This window comes from Clinocottus analis, unplaced genomic scaffold, assembly GCF_023055335.1.
Source record: "Clinocottus analis isolate CAN_PGR_092001 unplaced genomic scaffold, fCliAna1.0.p SCAF_5, whole genome shotgun sequence".
In the NCBI taxonomy this organism is placed as follows: Eukaryota; Metazoa; Chordata; class Actinopteri; order Perciformes; family Cottidae; genus Clinocottus; species Clinocottus analis.
Genome location: NW_027176207.1, coordinates 19,908,986 through 19,926,396, shown reverse-complemented (window position 1 = coordinate 19,926,396; position 17,411 = coordinate 19,908,986). Strand labels below are relative to the sequence as shown.

Sequence of the window (17,411 nt, the reverse complement as noted above, 5' to 3'; positions counted from 1 at the left end):
TTAAAGACATCGTGAAATGCATTTTCTGAGCTAATCTCCCGAGATCTGACAGAGGAACAAGGCCCGACAGCGAAAGAGTGGACCGCTGAAGACAGGAGGGCACGGAGGGAGCGCTGTCCTCTAATGGATTTTGTGAAAAGAATTGCATTTTAGGGCCGGCCGAGGTGCAGCACTTAGATATCCCCACAGAGTTGGCTCGAGCGGGGGTGATGCGGGTCTCCGGCACGATTGAAAAACCTTTGACCGGCTCCAGGCTGGAGAACTCGAATCATCTCAGTGTGTGTGTGTGTGTGTGTGTGTGTGTGTGTGTGTGTGTGTGTGTCGAGAAAAGGAAATAAAGTGCCAAATCTGGAAGCCGATTAAAGGAACGTCGTCACCGTCAATTTCATGCGTGGCGTCAGTTAAAGAAGTTGCATTGACAGTAAATAGGTACAAATTTAAATGTAGTATATTTCATGAACTGTATGAAATACAACATCTTCTAATTAGAAGCTTGTAATTGGGTCAAAGAGAGTGGATGAATGAGCCTCATTTGTTCTCCTCACTGCTCCAGGATGCTCCAAAGCAACATGCCGAGGATATTCACCAGGTAAGATTTCTGACTCTTCTGGTTGAAATGAGACCTTCAAATACCCCGAGACCTTCCCTGCACTCCTTTTTTAAAAAATCTCTTTAGGAGATGAGAAGTTCTCAAAGCGTTTATATTGATCTGGAATAACCGCCAGGTTGTGTGCCTCCCTCCGACTGACCAATCACGCCGCAGTCTTGAAAAATGTCATCATCGTCCGAGCGAAATTTGAAGAAATTCCCTCCAGGCGACCCGGGGACATCTCATCACGCGTACATGCACGGATCGACTCTTGCGTCATTCTATACCGCACGTGTGCATCAGTAATTGATCCACACATGCACCAAAAATAAACCATTTCCTCTGATTTAGTGACCCACACGGACATTTCACTCCCCCTCTCCTGGACCCTGCGGGCTATGTTGCTGTTAAAATAATGCGTTGAGAGCTATTGCACGTTGTACTTTTCTTGGCTGTGAGGTTTCCACGCGTGCAGTAAAGTCCCCGCAGTCGACATCATGCCACACTCAAGCAGCAAAATCAATGAAGTTACTTCGCAGCGTCTCGTCAGACGGAGAAACTCCGAGTCCGTCGACGTATTTTGAGGCCGACGGATCCTTTTGGTTTTCTATGAAGAGCCGGCTGCAGATTCAGTGAACTGACCGTAATCTGCGTATTTAACAACTCTCAAGCTCAACTTTCTGCAGATGAAGTCCGTCCAACGCGAGGCAGCAAACTCAGATCAAACAGAACAAAGAGGTTTTCGATCAAGAATGAAGATTGAAACCGCAACCGTCACGTTTGAGGTTCGGTGACATCTTTCGCTTTGTTGGCAGAATTTGGAGGACACCTTTGTGTGTGTGTGTGTGTGTATACATCCATCTGCTAATAATCAGAATATTCATTTCAATTACATTCATTTTGTATAGTTCAAAATCCCAAATTACTAATTTGCCTTAACGATCTGTACACATACGACATCCTCTGACCTTTAGACTCTACCATAAAAACCTTTAAAGGGGAGAAAAAGGGAAGAAACCTTCAGCGGAGCAACAAAGGAGGATCCCTCTATCAGGATGGACAGAAGTGGGACAGATACCTTGTGTCGCCGGCTCAGACGCACACAAAAAAAAACCTGTGGATAAGTGAGGATGATGTCATCTCTGGACGCTCTCCTCAGCAGCTGGAAAGCCCGTCTTAAAACATTGATGATGAAGTGCTGCTTAGGCAGCTCCACGCTCTCCAACAACAACACACTCAATGCTGCCAAAGAAAAAGAAAAGATTGCTTTCCGTCTCGGCTGCAGAAAGTCTGATTTGTCGGTAGACGGCCAAGAAAAGATGTTGTGTGTGTACGATTTTCAAAGTGAATCCAGCTACAATTACACTCCTTTGTCTTATTTTTTAAACACCACCTAAGAAAAGAAAGTGATTGACTTTCACCAACGGCTCAACTAACCTGTCATGAAATGTATATTCTCCAACAACCAAGCAGACAAATTACACTTGTCTTTGCTTTAAAAAAGGTATGGCAGCTGGATATAAGTTTCATCACGAGGGCCAGATGGCTAACCGCGCTCATGTTCATTTAATTAAGTGAGACTAACAATCCTCTAAGTACTGCACACACACTGTATCTGGGCCAGCAATAGATGATAGTGATGATTACTTTGTCAGTCAGGTATCCTGGAGACGGCACAGCTCGCGGTAAACAGTTATCCTCCCTTTCCTCGGAGAAACCAATCCTCCGGCCCTCTGTCAGATTGGCAAAGACGAAAGAAAGTTTCTCAGAGAGAATCGCATCATATCACCTTCGTGTACATCTTTTACCGCAAAGTGCATTCGTCTAAATGCAAAAAGGTAATAATGCGCAGCCGCTAATGAGTTTGCTGCCAGCAGGCGCTAATCGACAGCGCTAGAAAGTGGCCCCCTTCCCGTGCCGTGTGGCCGCTAAGTGCATTATTAGCGACGGAAGACGGGCTGGCATTTCATGTTTGCACGGTGACGCCGGAGCCAAATTGGAAATGCAACAGTTGGAATATTGACAGTTCAATTTTCTTGTCGCACAGAGTTAGGTTTGTACGGCGCTCCCTGCCAGCTTATGTTAATTCATTAAACTCTTATCGTGACTACTCAGTGCCGCCGGCAATCAATTAGCCTCCAGGCGATTCGATTGACAGATGTGCAGCGGGCGGGCGAAGGGAGGGGGGGGGGCTTTGTGTCGTCTCATGGACCTGCTCTTCAACAGCTAGCTCTTCAACAGCTAGCTCATCAACAGCTAGCTCATCAACAGCTAGCTCTTTGACAGCTAGCTCATCAACAGCACAGCTCATCAACAGCTAGCTCTTCAACAGCTAGCTCATCAACAGCTAGCTCTTTAACAGCTAGCTCATTAACAGCTAGCTCTTTAACAGCTAGCTCTTCAACAGCTAGCTCTTTGACAGCTAGCTCTTTAACAGCTAGCTCTTTGACAGCTAGCTCTTTAACAGCTAGCTCTTTGACAGCTAGCTCTTTAACAGCTAGCTCTTCAACAGCTAGCTCTTCAACAGCTAACATATGCCTCATCCTTTTCCCTTTTATTTTTTAAAACCCTTCTTTTTCTGAACAGGTTGAATCATATTAAGCCTCCTCAGTCTTGAATCGCACCGGTGTGCTTTAAAAAGGTAATACAGTCAACCACCGACAGCTTTAAGTCAAACATATCCAAAAGTGCGATGCAAATATGTTCTTTCTGCGTAATTATTTCCTGATAGCGGCAAAAAAAGAGAAGAAGAAGACCTGAAAGAAGAATGAGGACTTGCCTCATCTTCTCTGAGGCTGTTTGAGATGTGAAAGTTTGATAAGGAGGAAAAAAAAGTTGAACTGGCCGAGGCGGACATGTTGAAAATCCACGAGTGTTTTAAAAATAAATTATTCTCAGGGTTTGAATTAATGATCAATAACTGCTTTGCTTTAGAGGACGGAGGTTGTGTGTTTTAAACATGAGGAACTCCAAAGGGACCATGAGGCAATGTGTCGTAACGGCTGCAGGGCGCACGTGGGACTTCTGTGTGTGTGTGTGTGTGTGTGTGTGTGTGTTAGAGAGTATAAACTTCTGATTGACCTCGCACACAAACTGGACACATCTTCATTTGGTCAGTGTGGTAAATTGTGAACATGTGATTTATTTTAAAAGGAGCAGCTCAAATCGAGCTTCCTGATTGGTCAACGTATCCTCATGCAACGGTTCTTTTGATATCCTAATTCATTTTTTGCATGTTTTTCGAAGAATTTCAGCAAATTGTGTCAATTTCTGCTTGTTTCATGCATTTATTTTTCAAAATAAACTTCTGTCTTCATAAAAAAAACTGCGTAGTCCACGAGCTGCAGTAAACACGGCTCTTGACAGATTCTGGAGTTCGGATGTTTTGGGTCGAGTTTGATTTAACGAGGACAGTTTTTAAAACGTTGTCTCAGTCAGCAGACGCAATAGATAAAAATGAGCTGTGGAACACGGACGGTACGCCGCAAACGCTCTCCCTAGAAAAGCTAATAACGGCTTCTTTAGTGGGTCAAGCCCATGATGGGGTTTATGATGTATTGGGCAATCTCCCCTGCTCGCACCCTGCAGCTCTGCTGCCCTCTTCTTCCTCCATCTTCTTCCTCCCTCCTCTTCTTCCCTCTTGCAGACAAAGGTGGAGATATGAGAGAGGAAGAAGGACCTGAACCCTCTGTTATGAAGGAGTTCAAAGTACTATTGATTCCTCACAAGGAAACTATATTCATTTCCACCTTTAATCCATGTTTATGGTTATGTTGCATAAACATATTTGTGGTTTTGTTGCATAAACTTGTTGTTGCATAAACATAATTATTGTTTTGTTGGATAAACATATTAATGGTTTTGTCGCATAAACATATCTTGTCATGGTTCAGTTGCATGAACCCAAACAAAATGCGTCTTAAAAATTGATATGCTAAGAGAAAATGTAAAAAAACGACAATCGGTGCCCCTGCACATGATCCCAATAGAGTTCAATGTGTTGTGTGGAGTAGAGCACTTCCTCAGCTGGTTATGGGTCAGAGGTGATGCAATGCACGACCTTGATTGTCCTCCAAAACGCGGTTGGAACTAGAAAGAAAGCTCTCCTGTGCTTCAGACCTCCAGCTGTTCCATTCTCTGGGAGAGTCTTCTCCCCGTGATTGGTATTGATCAAAACCACCATCCCCCCTGCGGGGGGGAGGACTGACGGGGGGGCGAGATAGTTACTCTGCGTTATGAGGAACCAGGAGCACTTTTCTATTTGCCTTTAAGTGAAAGCCTCACAGGGCCGATAAAAGCTGCTGTTGTTTGGGATGCACCACTCTGATGTTTTCCCCCCGAACACCTCGACCAATATACAAACTCTGAGGATACAGAACTCAGATCTGATGCCGCGGCGTTATCTATTTACAGCAATCTGAATATACGAGGCCTCCTGGCTGTGGAAACAGAGACGTACATTAACCCCCCAGAGCGTTACATATGTGACCGCATCCTGACCCGCGGGGCGACGCATCCTGTTCATCTGGCTTATCGTACAACACACACAGATCCGGCTGTAATGTTACTGATGTCGTGTGCAGATACCGGCCCGACCAGGCCGGCCGCTGTGATGAATGCAAACGGGGGTTCGCTGCACTCGCTGTCCTCAAAAAAACTGAATTTACCTCAGAAACAAGGTAGCAAGGTAAACAACCATAGGCCTACCCAGGTGCATGCTGGTCCTGAACCCACCTGCTCCTTTATGTAAAGCCCAGGTGCCCACAAGGGTGCGTCGCTTGGACCTAACTACGTAGTTGTGTTGCTTAAGTAATTCATGAAAAAAGTAACTATTCTTTTAATTGACAATTTATTTAATGAAAAAAACAACTTGATAATGATTTCTGTTTTTTAAACTAAATATATGATAATACCAATATTCAGACCTATGTTGATGTATTTATTTGTATTTCCCAAATATTATTGTTTGTTTTTAAACAAATATAAACTGCACATAATGAGCACTGTGCTCACATTCATCTGTGCTGTATAATATTTTATAACTGTTAAGTTTTTTTTAAGCCTATGTGCTTTATTACTGTGAAAAAATAGCTTATTACCTACTTTGAAAATTCAAATCCAGTGAAAAACATTCATTTCTTTCCAGTTTTAAATATGTATACCTGTGTTAATTTGTCGTATATTTTATCATATATTCATAGATTAGATTGGCTATATGCCAAATATATGTTTTCACATCACAATCCCTGTCTTTTCTCTTCTGAAAAACGGTTTCAAATGTTGGAGGACTCATGCTGCATTCAGGAGCGTTCACAACAAATGAGTCCAATCCAATGAGACTTTGAGCGCGCTTGCAAACCACAGACGCTCCTCGAATGTATCCTTTCAAAGATTGCAGACAAAACAGTCAATAGACAAACTACTTGTCTTGTGTTTTCTCTCTGATCAATCACAGAAACGATGTCAACAATAACAATAACAAAATAAAATCAGAGATTGAGACAAAAGCTGTTCGCTCCTCTGACGTCTGATTGATTTTTTTCCCGCTCGTCCTTCTCCTGAGCTAACAGCAGGTGTTAGAGGTGTGTGTGTGTGTGTGTGTGTGTGTGTAGCCGACAGTCCTCTGCTGCAGCTTTGCATGGCGCTAACCTCTAAGCTCCCACACTTTTTAGAGGTCCAATCAAACGTGAGGGATTTGATTTAAATCCCCCTTGAGTCCGTACAGCGCTCTAATATTCTGTTTCACGGGGAAAATAAGTTATAGTTCAGAAGATAAAGAGGCTCCAACTCTCGTTTCACTTACTAAAAAAAAAAAAAGGAGAGGACTTCTGAGGCGGCCATGAGCACATCTGAGCCTGAATGTGTGTAACGAAATTATGAAGCGGGAGATTGACTTCACTCCCAGAACTGCAGAGCGAAGCATCATGGGGGATTGGCTACGGATGCTTGGCTCCCGGCCTTGCCCCCCCCCACCCACCCACACACACACACACACACACACACACACACACACTCCCGGTCCTCGGCCCTCCTCTGCCATCGAGAAGAGCCCGAGGAGCCTCGGGTCGTCCCCCAAATGGAAAACAATGACAGTCACCTCGGAGGAGGGCCACACTAACCGGGAGAAATGGAGCAGCAAGTGAAGAGAGGGAGAACAAATTCTGAGGGATGAGTCTGCCAAGAACTATAGGAGGGAGGAGAAGAGGACAGAAGAGGAGAGGAGAGGACAGAGGAGAGGACAGAGGAGAGGATGGAGGGAGGAGAAGAGGATGGGAGGAGAGGAGGCAGGACAGGACGGCGGGAGGAGAGAGGAGAGGACGAAGGAGAGGACGAAGGAGAGAACAGAGGAGAGGATGGAGGGAGAGAGGAAGGAGGACGGACGGAGGAGAGGAAGGAGTGAGGCGAGGACGGAGGAGAGGATGGAGGGATGAGAGGAGGGACTCTTTGAGACGATGTGAAGGGAGGAGAGCAAAATATATTTAGCATTCAGCAACAAACTCTCAAATAAAGTCAATCTCTTCAAGAAGAAGTCGGCTGCAAGAGAGAAAAAAAAAACGCCAACTAGCAAACAGCCTCAACGAGTAACTCAAGATGAAGACGAATTAAAGAGAAAACAAGCAGCGAGTCCACAGGGAGAACCTCTCTCTCTCTCACTACCTCTCTCTTCCCTTCATCCCTCCATCTCTCCCTCTTTGCCTCCACAGGTAAAACTTGTTTTCTTCAGCGCCTTGGAGATGGACCGGTGCGCTAAAATAAACATTTCATAATGGAACTATTGATTGGCCTTGGGTGGTTATTTTTATTTATTATTTTTATCATCATTTCAGGTGGAAGTATATTCTCAAGGCGCTGGAGATGATTATATAAAGGGTTTATCTATCTGTTTATTTCATTCAATCAATGGAAGCTGGGCAGAGATGTGAGGAGGAAAAAGAAGCAGAGATTTATGACCAAAGTGCATTTTATTTTATACGCTTTATCGCCATTAAACGCAGACAGATGTGAAGAAAAACATGGCAAAGAAAAGCAGGAAGAAACAGCCGTACAGCAATCGGGAGCAATGTAAATAATAAAAGCATCTGTGCGGGTAAAGATGGCCGACACGCGACATCAGAGATTATGGATTATGAAGCAGGAATAAAAAGAGAAATAGTCAGCCGGTGTAAGCGACTGTTAGTGTCAAGTTTTGAAGGCAGGCAAGCGTGACATATAGCCCCCTGGAGGAGTGGGGGGGGCAACGGTGACGACGACAAATACGCGCCGCCAGACGACTCCAGTCCCGCCTGTCATTACATCTTACCCGGATACAGCACATGCAAAAGATACGTTTTTCTGATTGGCTGTAGCGCATTTCTTTTTTTTGATTGGCTGATGAGTGGCTCCTCAAGGGGGGAGGGGCTTGATTCCTCCGTGGTGAGGGCAGCGCGCGACCAGGTCATGTCCGCGGACTGCGGCACATTAAATAGCCAGGAGTTTTTTTTCAGTGTGAGAAATACAATGTGTGGCGGGATTTAAGACCGAAATGCTTGACCCGAGGAGACACTTGAGTACCCTGTTTAACTTATGTTATTGTTACACCGTAAAAGTCGGGTTACAAGCTACTCCTGCCTTCAGTGGCTGTCCCCGCTGTAGCAAGCTAGCGCTGCTGCTAGCTCCCGGCTGTAGCAAGCTAGCGCTGCTGCTAGCTCCCGGCTGTAGCAAGCTAGGGCTGCTTCTAGCTCCCCGCTAGCTGCTACTGCCCGCTGCCGGAGTCGGGCGTCGAGCCGGGGCTGGTCCTGCTACCTTCGGTGGTTGTCGGAGAGCTAGCAGGAAGCTAGCGAGGAGATAGCAAGGAATTATCGGAGAGCTAGCAGCAGCAGCAGCGCTAGCTGGCGACAGCGTGAATCTAGCAGAGACGCACACTGAAGGTAGTAGCGCTTTGTTTATTATTACTTTACATTTAGCTGACGCTTTTATCCAACGTGACTTCTACAATAAGTGCAACCATGAGAACAAACTCAGAATAACAAGAATCAGGAAAGTACAACTTCTTCAAGACGGTTAAAGTACTAAGTGCTATACGTAAGTGACAGTTAAGTGCTATATAATAAAATGCTACTTTCTTCGTTATGTCGATCATGTCGTCGCCTCTGCAACACACGTCTTCAGTCGTTGAGAGCGACACGTCCACATCCGTCATGCAGGTACTGTGTGTGTGTGTGTGTGTGTGTGTGTGTGTGTGTGTGCGCGTGTGCGCGCGCGCGTGTGTGTGTCCACACGGCGAGAACACACAGCAGCACTTCTCTTTTTCTCTTCTTTTTTTAAAAAGTCGCCAACTTTCTGCTGAGTCAAGAGATCAAGAGATCTCAAGTGGCTTCGAGAGGCTCCTTAAAGCCCCGGAGTGGAAGATGGAGTTCCCTTCATCTTTGTCTCACTCTCACACACCGAGTCCCTCCGGTCTTTCTCCCACTGAGCCGTCCCATCCCCCCCTACTGGTGCACTCCCTTTCTTTTCTCCTCCTCCCTCCATCTCAAGCACTCTCCTCATTCTGTCTCTCACGGTCCGACTTTTGCCTTATTTCTCTCTGGCTTTCGTGCTTTGATTTCTCTCTCTTTCTCTCTCTCAGGGGGCTTTGTCCCCCCCTCCCCTTCACATCCCCCCCAGACACAATGCCATCCATTCATATTACATCAAGAGACACTGACGCCAATTACTTGAAGGGTACGCGAGGCGGCGCAGCCCCGCGATCCGGAGCATGAAAGAGGGGAATTGAGACGGATGGACAGCTAGCAGCTTAGCTCCCCCTTAGCTTTGGCCAGGACAAGGCCGAGCCCGTTACAAAGTAATAAACTGACTTTGTGTTAATCCCAAATTAACTCTCATGAATATTAGATCAAAGAGGAGGGATTTATTTAAGTGAGATTCTTGAGATTCATCTCCAAGTAAATACGACTCATGAGGAAAAGAATCTGTTTATTTTCCCGTCAGGATCATTTGCTGGTCACACAGCTGCAGGGGGATTTTTTAATTTAAATGTAGGAAACAAAAAATCCTAGCATATTTAGGCAGAAAGGTTATAACGTTTTCATTTTTTAACCAAACGGCACAGTTTTTTCTTTACTAAAAGTCCTTGGTAATGTTTGGAGGCCAAGGCTTTGTTTTATTGTGATATTCCGATTATTTAGGTCATTATCTTTACAAAGAGGGGTCTTACAACTCTGTAGGATTTTGTTTAGGCCTTGAACCATGGAGCTGGAAAAACTCAGGGGCGGCTCAAAGGCATTTTGGGGAAATCTTGCTCAGATCATGAAAATTATATAAAATAACACAAGTATTGGAACTCATTTGGGGTTCATGTGACAACTTGAACAGACCTCACTAAGGCCTCGGGGCTCAGAAGGAATACATGTAGACCTGATATGAGTAGTTTATATGTATGTATTTTAAAAGCCATTGAGGTAATAGGTTCAGGTTTTATGCAGCAGCCTTGTTTTTTTATTCAACATCACATGAATCACATACATAAATGTGTGTGTGTGTGTAAGTATTTTTTAACAACTTCTGACAGAACATAATAAGGAGAGACACATCAAAATAGAAATACTTTGAAACTGACACTGAAAATACAAATTAAGGAATTTTTATTTGAACTCCTTTTTCGAGGGAGCAAACCGGCTTGTTATTCGGCTTAAACCCAAGAACTTTATGAAATCAATTAAAAATATGGTTTAAGGGAGGGAACTGGATCACCGGATTACCCTCTTAAAAACATCTTTTTTGTTTAACGGAGGTATTCCAGGTGGTCCGGTTTCCTCCCTTAAAAGCAAATGTTCTTACTTTGAATCATACGTTTTAAAAGGACGTGTCCTGGTGATCCAGTTTCCTCCCTTAAAAACATATCTTTCACTTTCTTCTATATGTTTTGTTAGCGTGTACGATCACTGGAAGCCAGGCGTCGCCTCCCGAAGTTCAATAACTTCTCTCGTTCTCGTAATTCATTTCCTCCATCACAGGTGAAGCAACACGCGCTGCAGTTGCAAAGGCAGGAAGTCGTCCAGTCAACGCACAAGTCGACCGTCCACAACAACACCCCGAACAGCTGGAGGTTCGGCTCCAATACACGACCGTCCGCCATCAAGACATCGTGAGCAAAGTGACATTCAATCAGCTCTCACCTGTCAAAAGGAGGAGAATCCTGTGTTCTCATCCCTTCTCACAGAAATAGACGAGCGACTTGTCAATCTGTTGCCTGATGTCGACGTACTGATGAAGAGGCGTGAGTGTAGAGGATCGCAGGCGTCTGACTAAAGTTCCCTTGAGAACCGAACATTTCTAAACACAACTACAGCTGCACAGCTGTGTTGTACTGACCTCAATAACCTATTATTACTGTCTATATTATCAATTGATAACATTTAAATATGTTATTTATACTATGTTATCATTTATCCTATGTTATTATTTATCCTATGTTATTATTTATACTATGTTATTATTTATACTATGTTATAGTTATACTATGTTATAGTTATACTATGTTAATATTTATACTATGTTATATTTTATACTGTTATATTTATACTATGTTAATATTTATACTATGTTATATTTTATACTATGTTATATTTATACTATGTTATATTTTATACTATGTTAATATTTATACTATGTTAATATTTATACTATGTTAATATTTACACTGTTATATTTTATACTATGTTATATTTATATTATGTTATATTTTATACTATGTTATATTTTATACTATGTTAATATTTATACTGTTATATTTTATACTATGTTAATATTTATACTATTTTAATATTTATACTGTTATATTTAAACTATGTTATATTTATACTGTTATATTTTATACTATGCTAATATTTATACTATGTTAATATTTATATTATGTTATATTTATATTATGTTATATTTTATACTATGTTAATATTTATACTATGTTATTATTAATATTATACTATTATTTATACTATGTTAGTATTTATACTATGTTCATATTTATCTTATAATCTATATTATATTATAATTCATCCTATGTTAATATTTATATCATACTATATTATTTTTGTAGATGCTACACCAGGCTTCCAATAATCGTACACGCTAACAAAACATATAAACAAAAGTAAAAAATATGTTTTTAAGGAAGGAAACCGGATTACCAATACACCCCCTTTAAAAACGTATAAATCAAAGTAAAAACATTTGCTTTCAAGGGAGGAAACCGAATCGCTTGGAATACCTCCTTTAAAACATTTAAATGAAAGTTTAAAAAAAGTGTTTTTAAGGGGGGGAGATGGGTCACCCGAACTACACCCTTTCAAACTTAAAATTGTAGAAAAAGTAATTGCAGGAAACCGGGTTACCCGGAGGAAAACCTGCAAGAGGGGAAATCAATGGGGGTAAAAAAAATAAAAATTCAAGGGCAGGAGGAATTTGGATCACCCGAACTACACCCTTTCAAACTTAAAATTGTAAAAAAAGAAAAAGTAATTTACGCAGGAAACCGGGTTACCCGGAGGAAAACCTGCAAGAGGGGAAACCAGATAAATGGGGGTAAACAAAATTAAAATTTAAGGGCAGAAGGAATCTGGATCACCCGAACTACACCCTTTCAAACTTAAAATTGTAAAATAAAAAAAAGTAATTTACGCAGGAAACCGGGTTACCCGGAGGAAAACCTGTAAGAGGGGAAACCAGATAAATGGGGGTAAACAAAATTAAAATTTAAGGGCAGAAGGAATCTGGATCACCCGAACTACACCCTTTCAAACTTAAAATTGTAAAATAAAAAAAAGTAATTTACGCAGGAAACCGGGTTACCCGGAAGAAAACCTGTAAGAGGGGAAACCAGATAAATGGGGGTAAAAAAAATTAAAATTTAAGGGCAGGAGGAATCTGGATCATCCGAACTACACCCTTTCAAAACAAAAAAAGAAAAGAAAGTAACTTGGGCAGGAAACCGGGTTACCCGGAGGAAAACCTGCCAAGTTCTTTTAAGACGCTTAAGGCGTCTGGAAGTACTGTTGGGCCGACGCAAGGTTGGGCGTCGACTGCTGTCCCAGAGGTCGATGGTATGTTTCGGTTCAAAGATGGCGCACCCTCGATAGACTGGATGGACTTGGTGAGTTCGTCGACCCGCTGCTGTAGAGACTCATTCTCACTTCTCTGCGCAGCGGCGTCGGATTGAATCACCCTGTTCATTTCGTCGTATCTGTTTTTGCGGGCGACCTTCTTCTCCAGGTCCTTGATGTTCTTGATCAGAGCGGTTTTCTCCCTGGTGAGACCGGCCTCCTCTATCTTCATCTTCGCGTAATTCGTTTTGAAGCCAACTAGCTCTTCAAGTTTGGTGTTTAAACGAACTACGCTTTGCGTCCACTTGACCTTCTCCTCCTGCAGGGAGTTGGTGGAGACTTTCAATAGGTCATGCTTCTGCTTGTAATCTTCCTGCTTCAGGAGCTTCTCTATAACCTCCATGTGGTTATTCACCAACACCTCATATTCCCTAAGTAGGGTCCTTTCCTGTTCTTCTAAGGCCGAGATGTTGCGTTTGAAACGATCCCCAATCGCAAACTCCTCGTTGGCGGCCACAATGGTGTCTTGGGGTGCGAGGTTTTGGCTTGCGAGAGACTCCAACCTCGCCTGTAGTTCCTTCCCTTTAGCACTGCAGCGCTTCACCTCGACAAGGTCTCGCTGCACGGTCTGGATTTGATCATACAAATCCTCATTGTTACGATTTTCTTCGTCAATCAAAGTTTGGATGTTCATGTTGGCTTCTCTAACACCGTCCCCGAGCTGCACTTGCCGGTGCAACTCACTGATAGTGTTTTGGAGTGCCAGGTTTTGGCTTGTCTGAGACTCTAACTTAGCCCATAGTTGGTCCCCTGTAGTTCTGCAGCCTTCCATCTCGACAAGCTGTTGCTGCATGGTCTGGATTTGATCATGCGAATCCTCACTGCTACGATGTTCTTCATCAATCGAAGCTTGGATGTTCTTGTTGGCTTCTCTGACACCATCCCCGAGCTGCACTTCCTGGTGCAACTCACTGATAGTGTTTTGGAGTGCCAGGTTTTAGCTTGTCAGCGACTCCAACTTAGCCCATAGTTGGTCCGCTGTAGTTCTGGAGCGCTTTACCTCGTCCATCTTCTGCTGGACGTCCTTGAGGCTCTTCTCCAGAGACTCCTTTTGTTGATGTTCCACGTTAAGTGAAGCTTGGAGAGTAGTGTTTGTTGCCCTAACTGCTTGTCCTCGCGCCGCTTCACTTTGCAACTCTCTGATGGTGTTTTGGAGTGCGATGTTCTCCTGTTGAATGGCCAGTCTCTCGGCCTGTGTCCTGGTCACCTGTGCTTCCACCAAAGCACTCTCTCGCTGTTGAATATCAAGACACTGAATTCTTCTTTTAAATTCAGCGTTCTTCTTTCTTTCTGCGGCACACTCTGCCTTCAGTTCTCGGAAGTCTCTCCCCGGAGGAAAACCTGCAAGAGGGGAAACCAGATAAATGGGGGTAAAAAAAATTAAAATTTAAGGGCAGGAGGAATCCGGATCATCCGAACTACACCCTTTCAAAACAAAAAAAGAAAAGAAAGTAACTTGGGCAGGAAACCGGGTTACCCGGAGGAAAACCTGCCAAGTTCTTTTTAGACACTTACGGCGTCTGGAAGTACTGTTGGGCCGACGCAAGGTTGGGCGTCGACTGCTGTCCCAGAGGTCGATGGTATATTTCGGTTCAAAGATGGCGCACCCTCGATAGACTGGATGGACTTGGTGAGTTCGTCGACCCGCTGCTGTAGAGACTCGTTCTCACTTCTCTGCGCAGCGGCATCGGATTGAATCACCCTGTTCATTTCGTCGTATCTGTTTTTGCGGGCGACCTTCTTCTCCAGGTCTTTGATGTTCTTGATCAGAGCGGTTTTCTCCCTGGTGAGACTGGCCTTCTCTATCTTCATCTTCACGTAATTCGTTTTGAAGCCAACGAGCTCTTCAAGTTTGGTGTTTAAACGAACTACGCTTTGCGTCCACTTGACCTTCTCCTCCTGCAGGGAGTTGGTGGAGACTTTCAATAGGTCATGCTTCTGCTTGTAATCTTCCTGCTTCAGGAGCTTCTCTATAACCTTCATGTGGTTCTTCACCAACACCTCATTTTCCCTAAGTAGGGTCCTTTCCTGTTCTTCTAAGGCCGGGATGTTGCGTTTGAAACGATCCCCAATCTCAAACTCCTCGTTGGCGGCCACAATGGTGTCTTGGAGTGCGAGGTTTTGGCTTGTGAGAGACTCCAACTTCGCCTGTTGTTCCTTCCCTTTAGCACTGCAGCGCTTCACCTCGACAAGGTCTTGCTGCATGGTCTGGATTTGATCATACAACACCTCACTGTTACGATTTTCTTCGTCAATCGAAGCTTGGATGTTCTTGTTGGCTTCTTTAACACCATCCCCGAGCTGCACTTCCTGGTGCAACTCACTGATGGTGTTTTGAAGTGCCAAGTTTTGGCTTGTCAGCGACTCCAACTTAGCTCGTAGTTGGTCCGCTGTAGTTCTGGAGCGCTTTACCTCGTCCATCTCCTGCTGGACGTCCTTGAGGCTCTTCTCCAGAGACTCCTTTCGTTGGTGTTCCACGTTAAGTGAAGCTTGGAGAGTCGTGTTTGTAGCCCTAACCGCTTCTCCTCGGGCTGCTTCACTTTGCAACTCTCTGATGGTATTTTGGAGTGTGATGTTCTCCTCTTGAATGGCCAGTCTCTCGGCCTGTGTCCTATTCACCTGTGCTTCCACCAAAGCACTCTCTCGCTGTTGAATATCAAGACACTGAATTATTTTTTTAAATTCAGCGTTCTTCTTCCTTTCTGCGGCACACTCTGCCTTCAGTTCTTGGAAGTCTCTCTCTTTGGCCTGCTGGTCTTCTCTTCTCTGGAGAACATTTTGATGTTCTCTGTCCAATTCGGCCTTCTCTGAGGCCAATTCGGCCTTTTCGGCCATCGCTGCTTCAAGCATCTTGTTAAAAATCTGATGGTTTTGGGCTTGATCCATTAAATCCCTAACTTGCTTGCTCTTGATATCGCAGGCTTTTTTGAGCGTAGCTTTTTGGACATTGAACTCTTGTGTCCTTTTGAGCTTGATGTCCGATCTCTCCCAGGACTCGACCTTCGCTTGGACCTTATGTATGTCCATGCAAAGGGACTTTAACTGCTTTTTCAAGCTGTTGAGGATGAGCAAGTGGGCTTCTCCTTCCTCGACGGCATCCACCATGCCTACTACAGCCGGTTGTTCGGTGGCTGGTTTCGGGGACCACTCGGGTCTGGCCATGCCTTGATTGGGGACGACAGGCTGAGTACCACCAGGTCTCGGACCCGGTTGCCGCAGATGTTTCATGGCCTCTCTTTGCATCTTGATGGTGTTCATCGTGCTGGTGACGATTCTTGCAAAAAGAAAACTGTTCTTCAAAAAGAACGATGGGAGCTAATTGTTCTTCAAAAAGAACGATGTTAGCTATGTGTTCGTGGAAAGGAACGATGGGAGCTAAATGTTCGTGGAAAGGAACAATGTTAGCTATGTGTTCGTGGAAAGGAACGATGGGAGCTAAATGTTCGTGGAAAGGAACAATGTTAGCTAGGTGTTCGTGAACAGGAACGACGGGAGCTAAATGTTCTTCGAAAAGAACGATGTTAGCTACGTGTTCGTGAACAGAAACGACGGGAGCTAAGTGTTCTTCGAAAAGAACGATGTTAGCTACGTGTTCGTGAACAGGAACGACGGGAGCTAAATGTTCTTCGAAAAGAACGATGTTAGCTACGTGTTCGTGAACAGGAACGACGGGAGCTAAATGTTCTTCGAAAAGAACGATGTTAGCTACGTGTTCGTGAACAGGAACGACGGGAGCTAAATGTTCTTCGAAAAGAACGATGTTAGCTACGTGTTCGTGAACAGGAACGACGGGAGCTAAATGTTCTTCGAAAAGAACGATGTTAGCTACGTGTTCGTGAACAAGAACGACGGGAGCTAAATGTTCGAAAAGAACGATGTTAGCTACGTGTTCGGTGACAGGAACGATGTGCGCTACGCGTTGGTGGAAAAAAACGATGTGCGCTGTGTGCGTGGAATGGCAACACTGTTAGCTACGCTTGGTGGAAAGAAACGGTGGAAGCTAACCTTTCGAGATAAAAAACTGAGAAAACTTGAATTGGAGAGAGCAAAACAATAGCATCAGTAGAATATATCGAGCGAGAAGTTGGCTGGAAAAGCGGTCTACATATAACATTTCAGATTAAAGGCACGGAATGTAACTGCTGTGTGAGTCATCGAGTTCTATTGTTGCCGTGGCAAACACCAACTGCATTGTGGGTAAAGCAGGAGAACTCTCTAGAACTTTCAAACTGTTGTGACTCCAAACTCCCAAACTTGACATGCTAATAGGAATAATAACTCACACTGGATTACATTAATATTTTAGGAATGAATGTGTTAGTTTGTGTCTGAAACAACGTGTGTGTTAGTTTGTGTCAGATATGTGTGTGTTAGTTTGTTTTATGGTCCGAATTTTTTTTTTTCTATTTTATTTTATTTTAATTATTTTTTTAGTCCTAATTTTATTTATTTATTGTTTCAGTCGTGATTTTTTTTTTCGTCCAGATATATATATATTTTTTTTTTTTTGTGTGTGGCGGTAATGGGCTTCCATAACTTTCCCCCCATTTAAATAAAAAAAAGTCACTCTTGACATATTACAGGTCGGGCGCGGGGGGAGATGCAGATTCTTACATTTTTATTGCTGCTGTGAAGCTATGGGGCTTCAGTGCCTTGCTCAAGGACACTTCAACATGAAACTATGA

The 17,411-nt window shown here is 43.7% G+C and overlaps 1 protein-coding gene across 1 annotated transcript; it reads right to left on the bottom strand.

Moving 5' to 3' along the window:
• Positions 1-11,588: 11,588 nt before the first annotated feature.
• On the bottom strand, positions 11,589-16,818 carry LOC137803037 (paramyosin-like). Its single transcript, XM_068601289.1, has 2 exons — positions 14,242-16,818; positions 11,589-14,067 (listed from the first exon to the last, which is right to left on the bottom strand). Exons 1-2 carry the CDS (start codon positions 15,982-15,984, stop codon positions 14,035-14,037), a joined length of 1,776 nt encoding a protein of 591 aa, XP_068457390.1. The 5' UTR covers positions 15,985-16,818; the 3' UTR covers positions 11,589-14,034.
• Between the last annotated feature and the right edge of the window lie 593 nt (positions 16,819-17,411).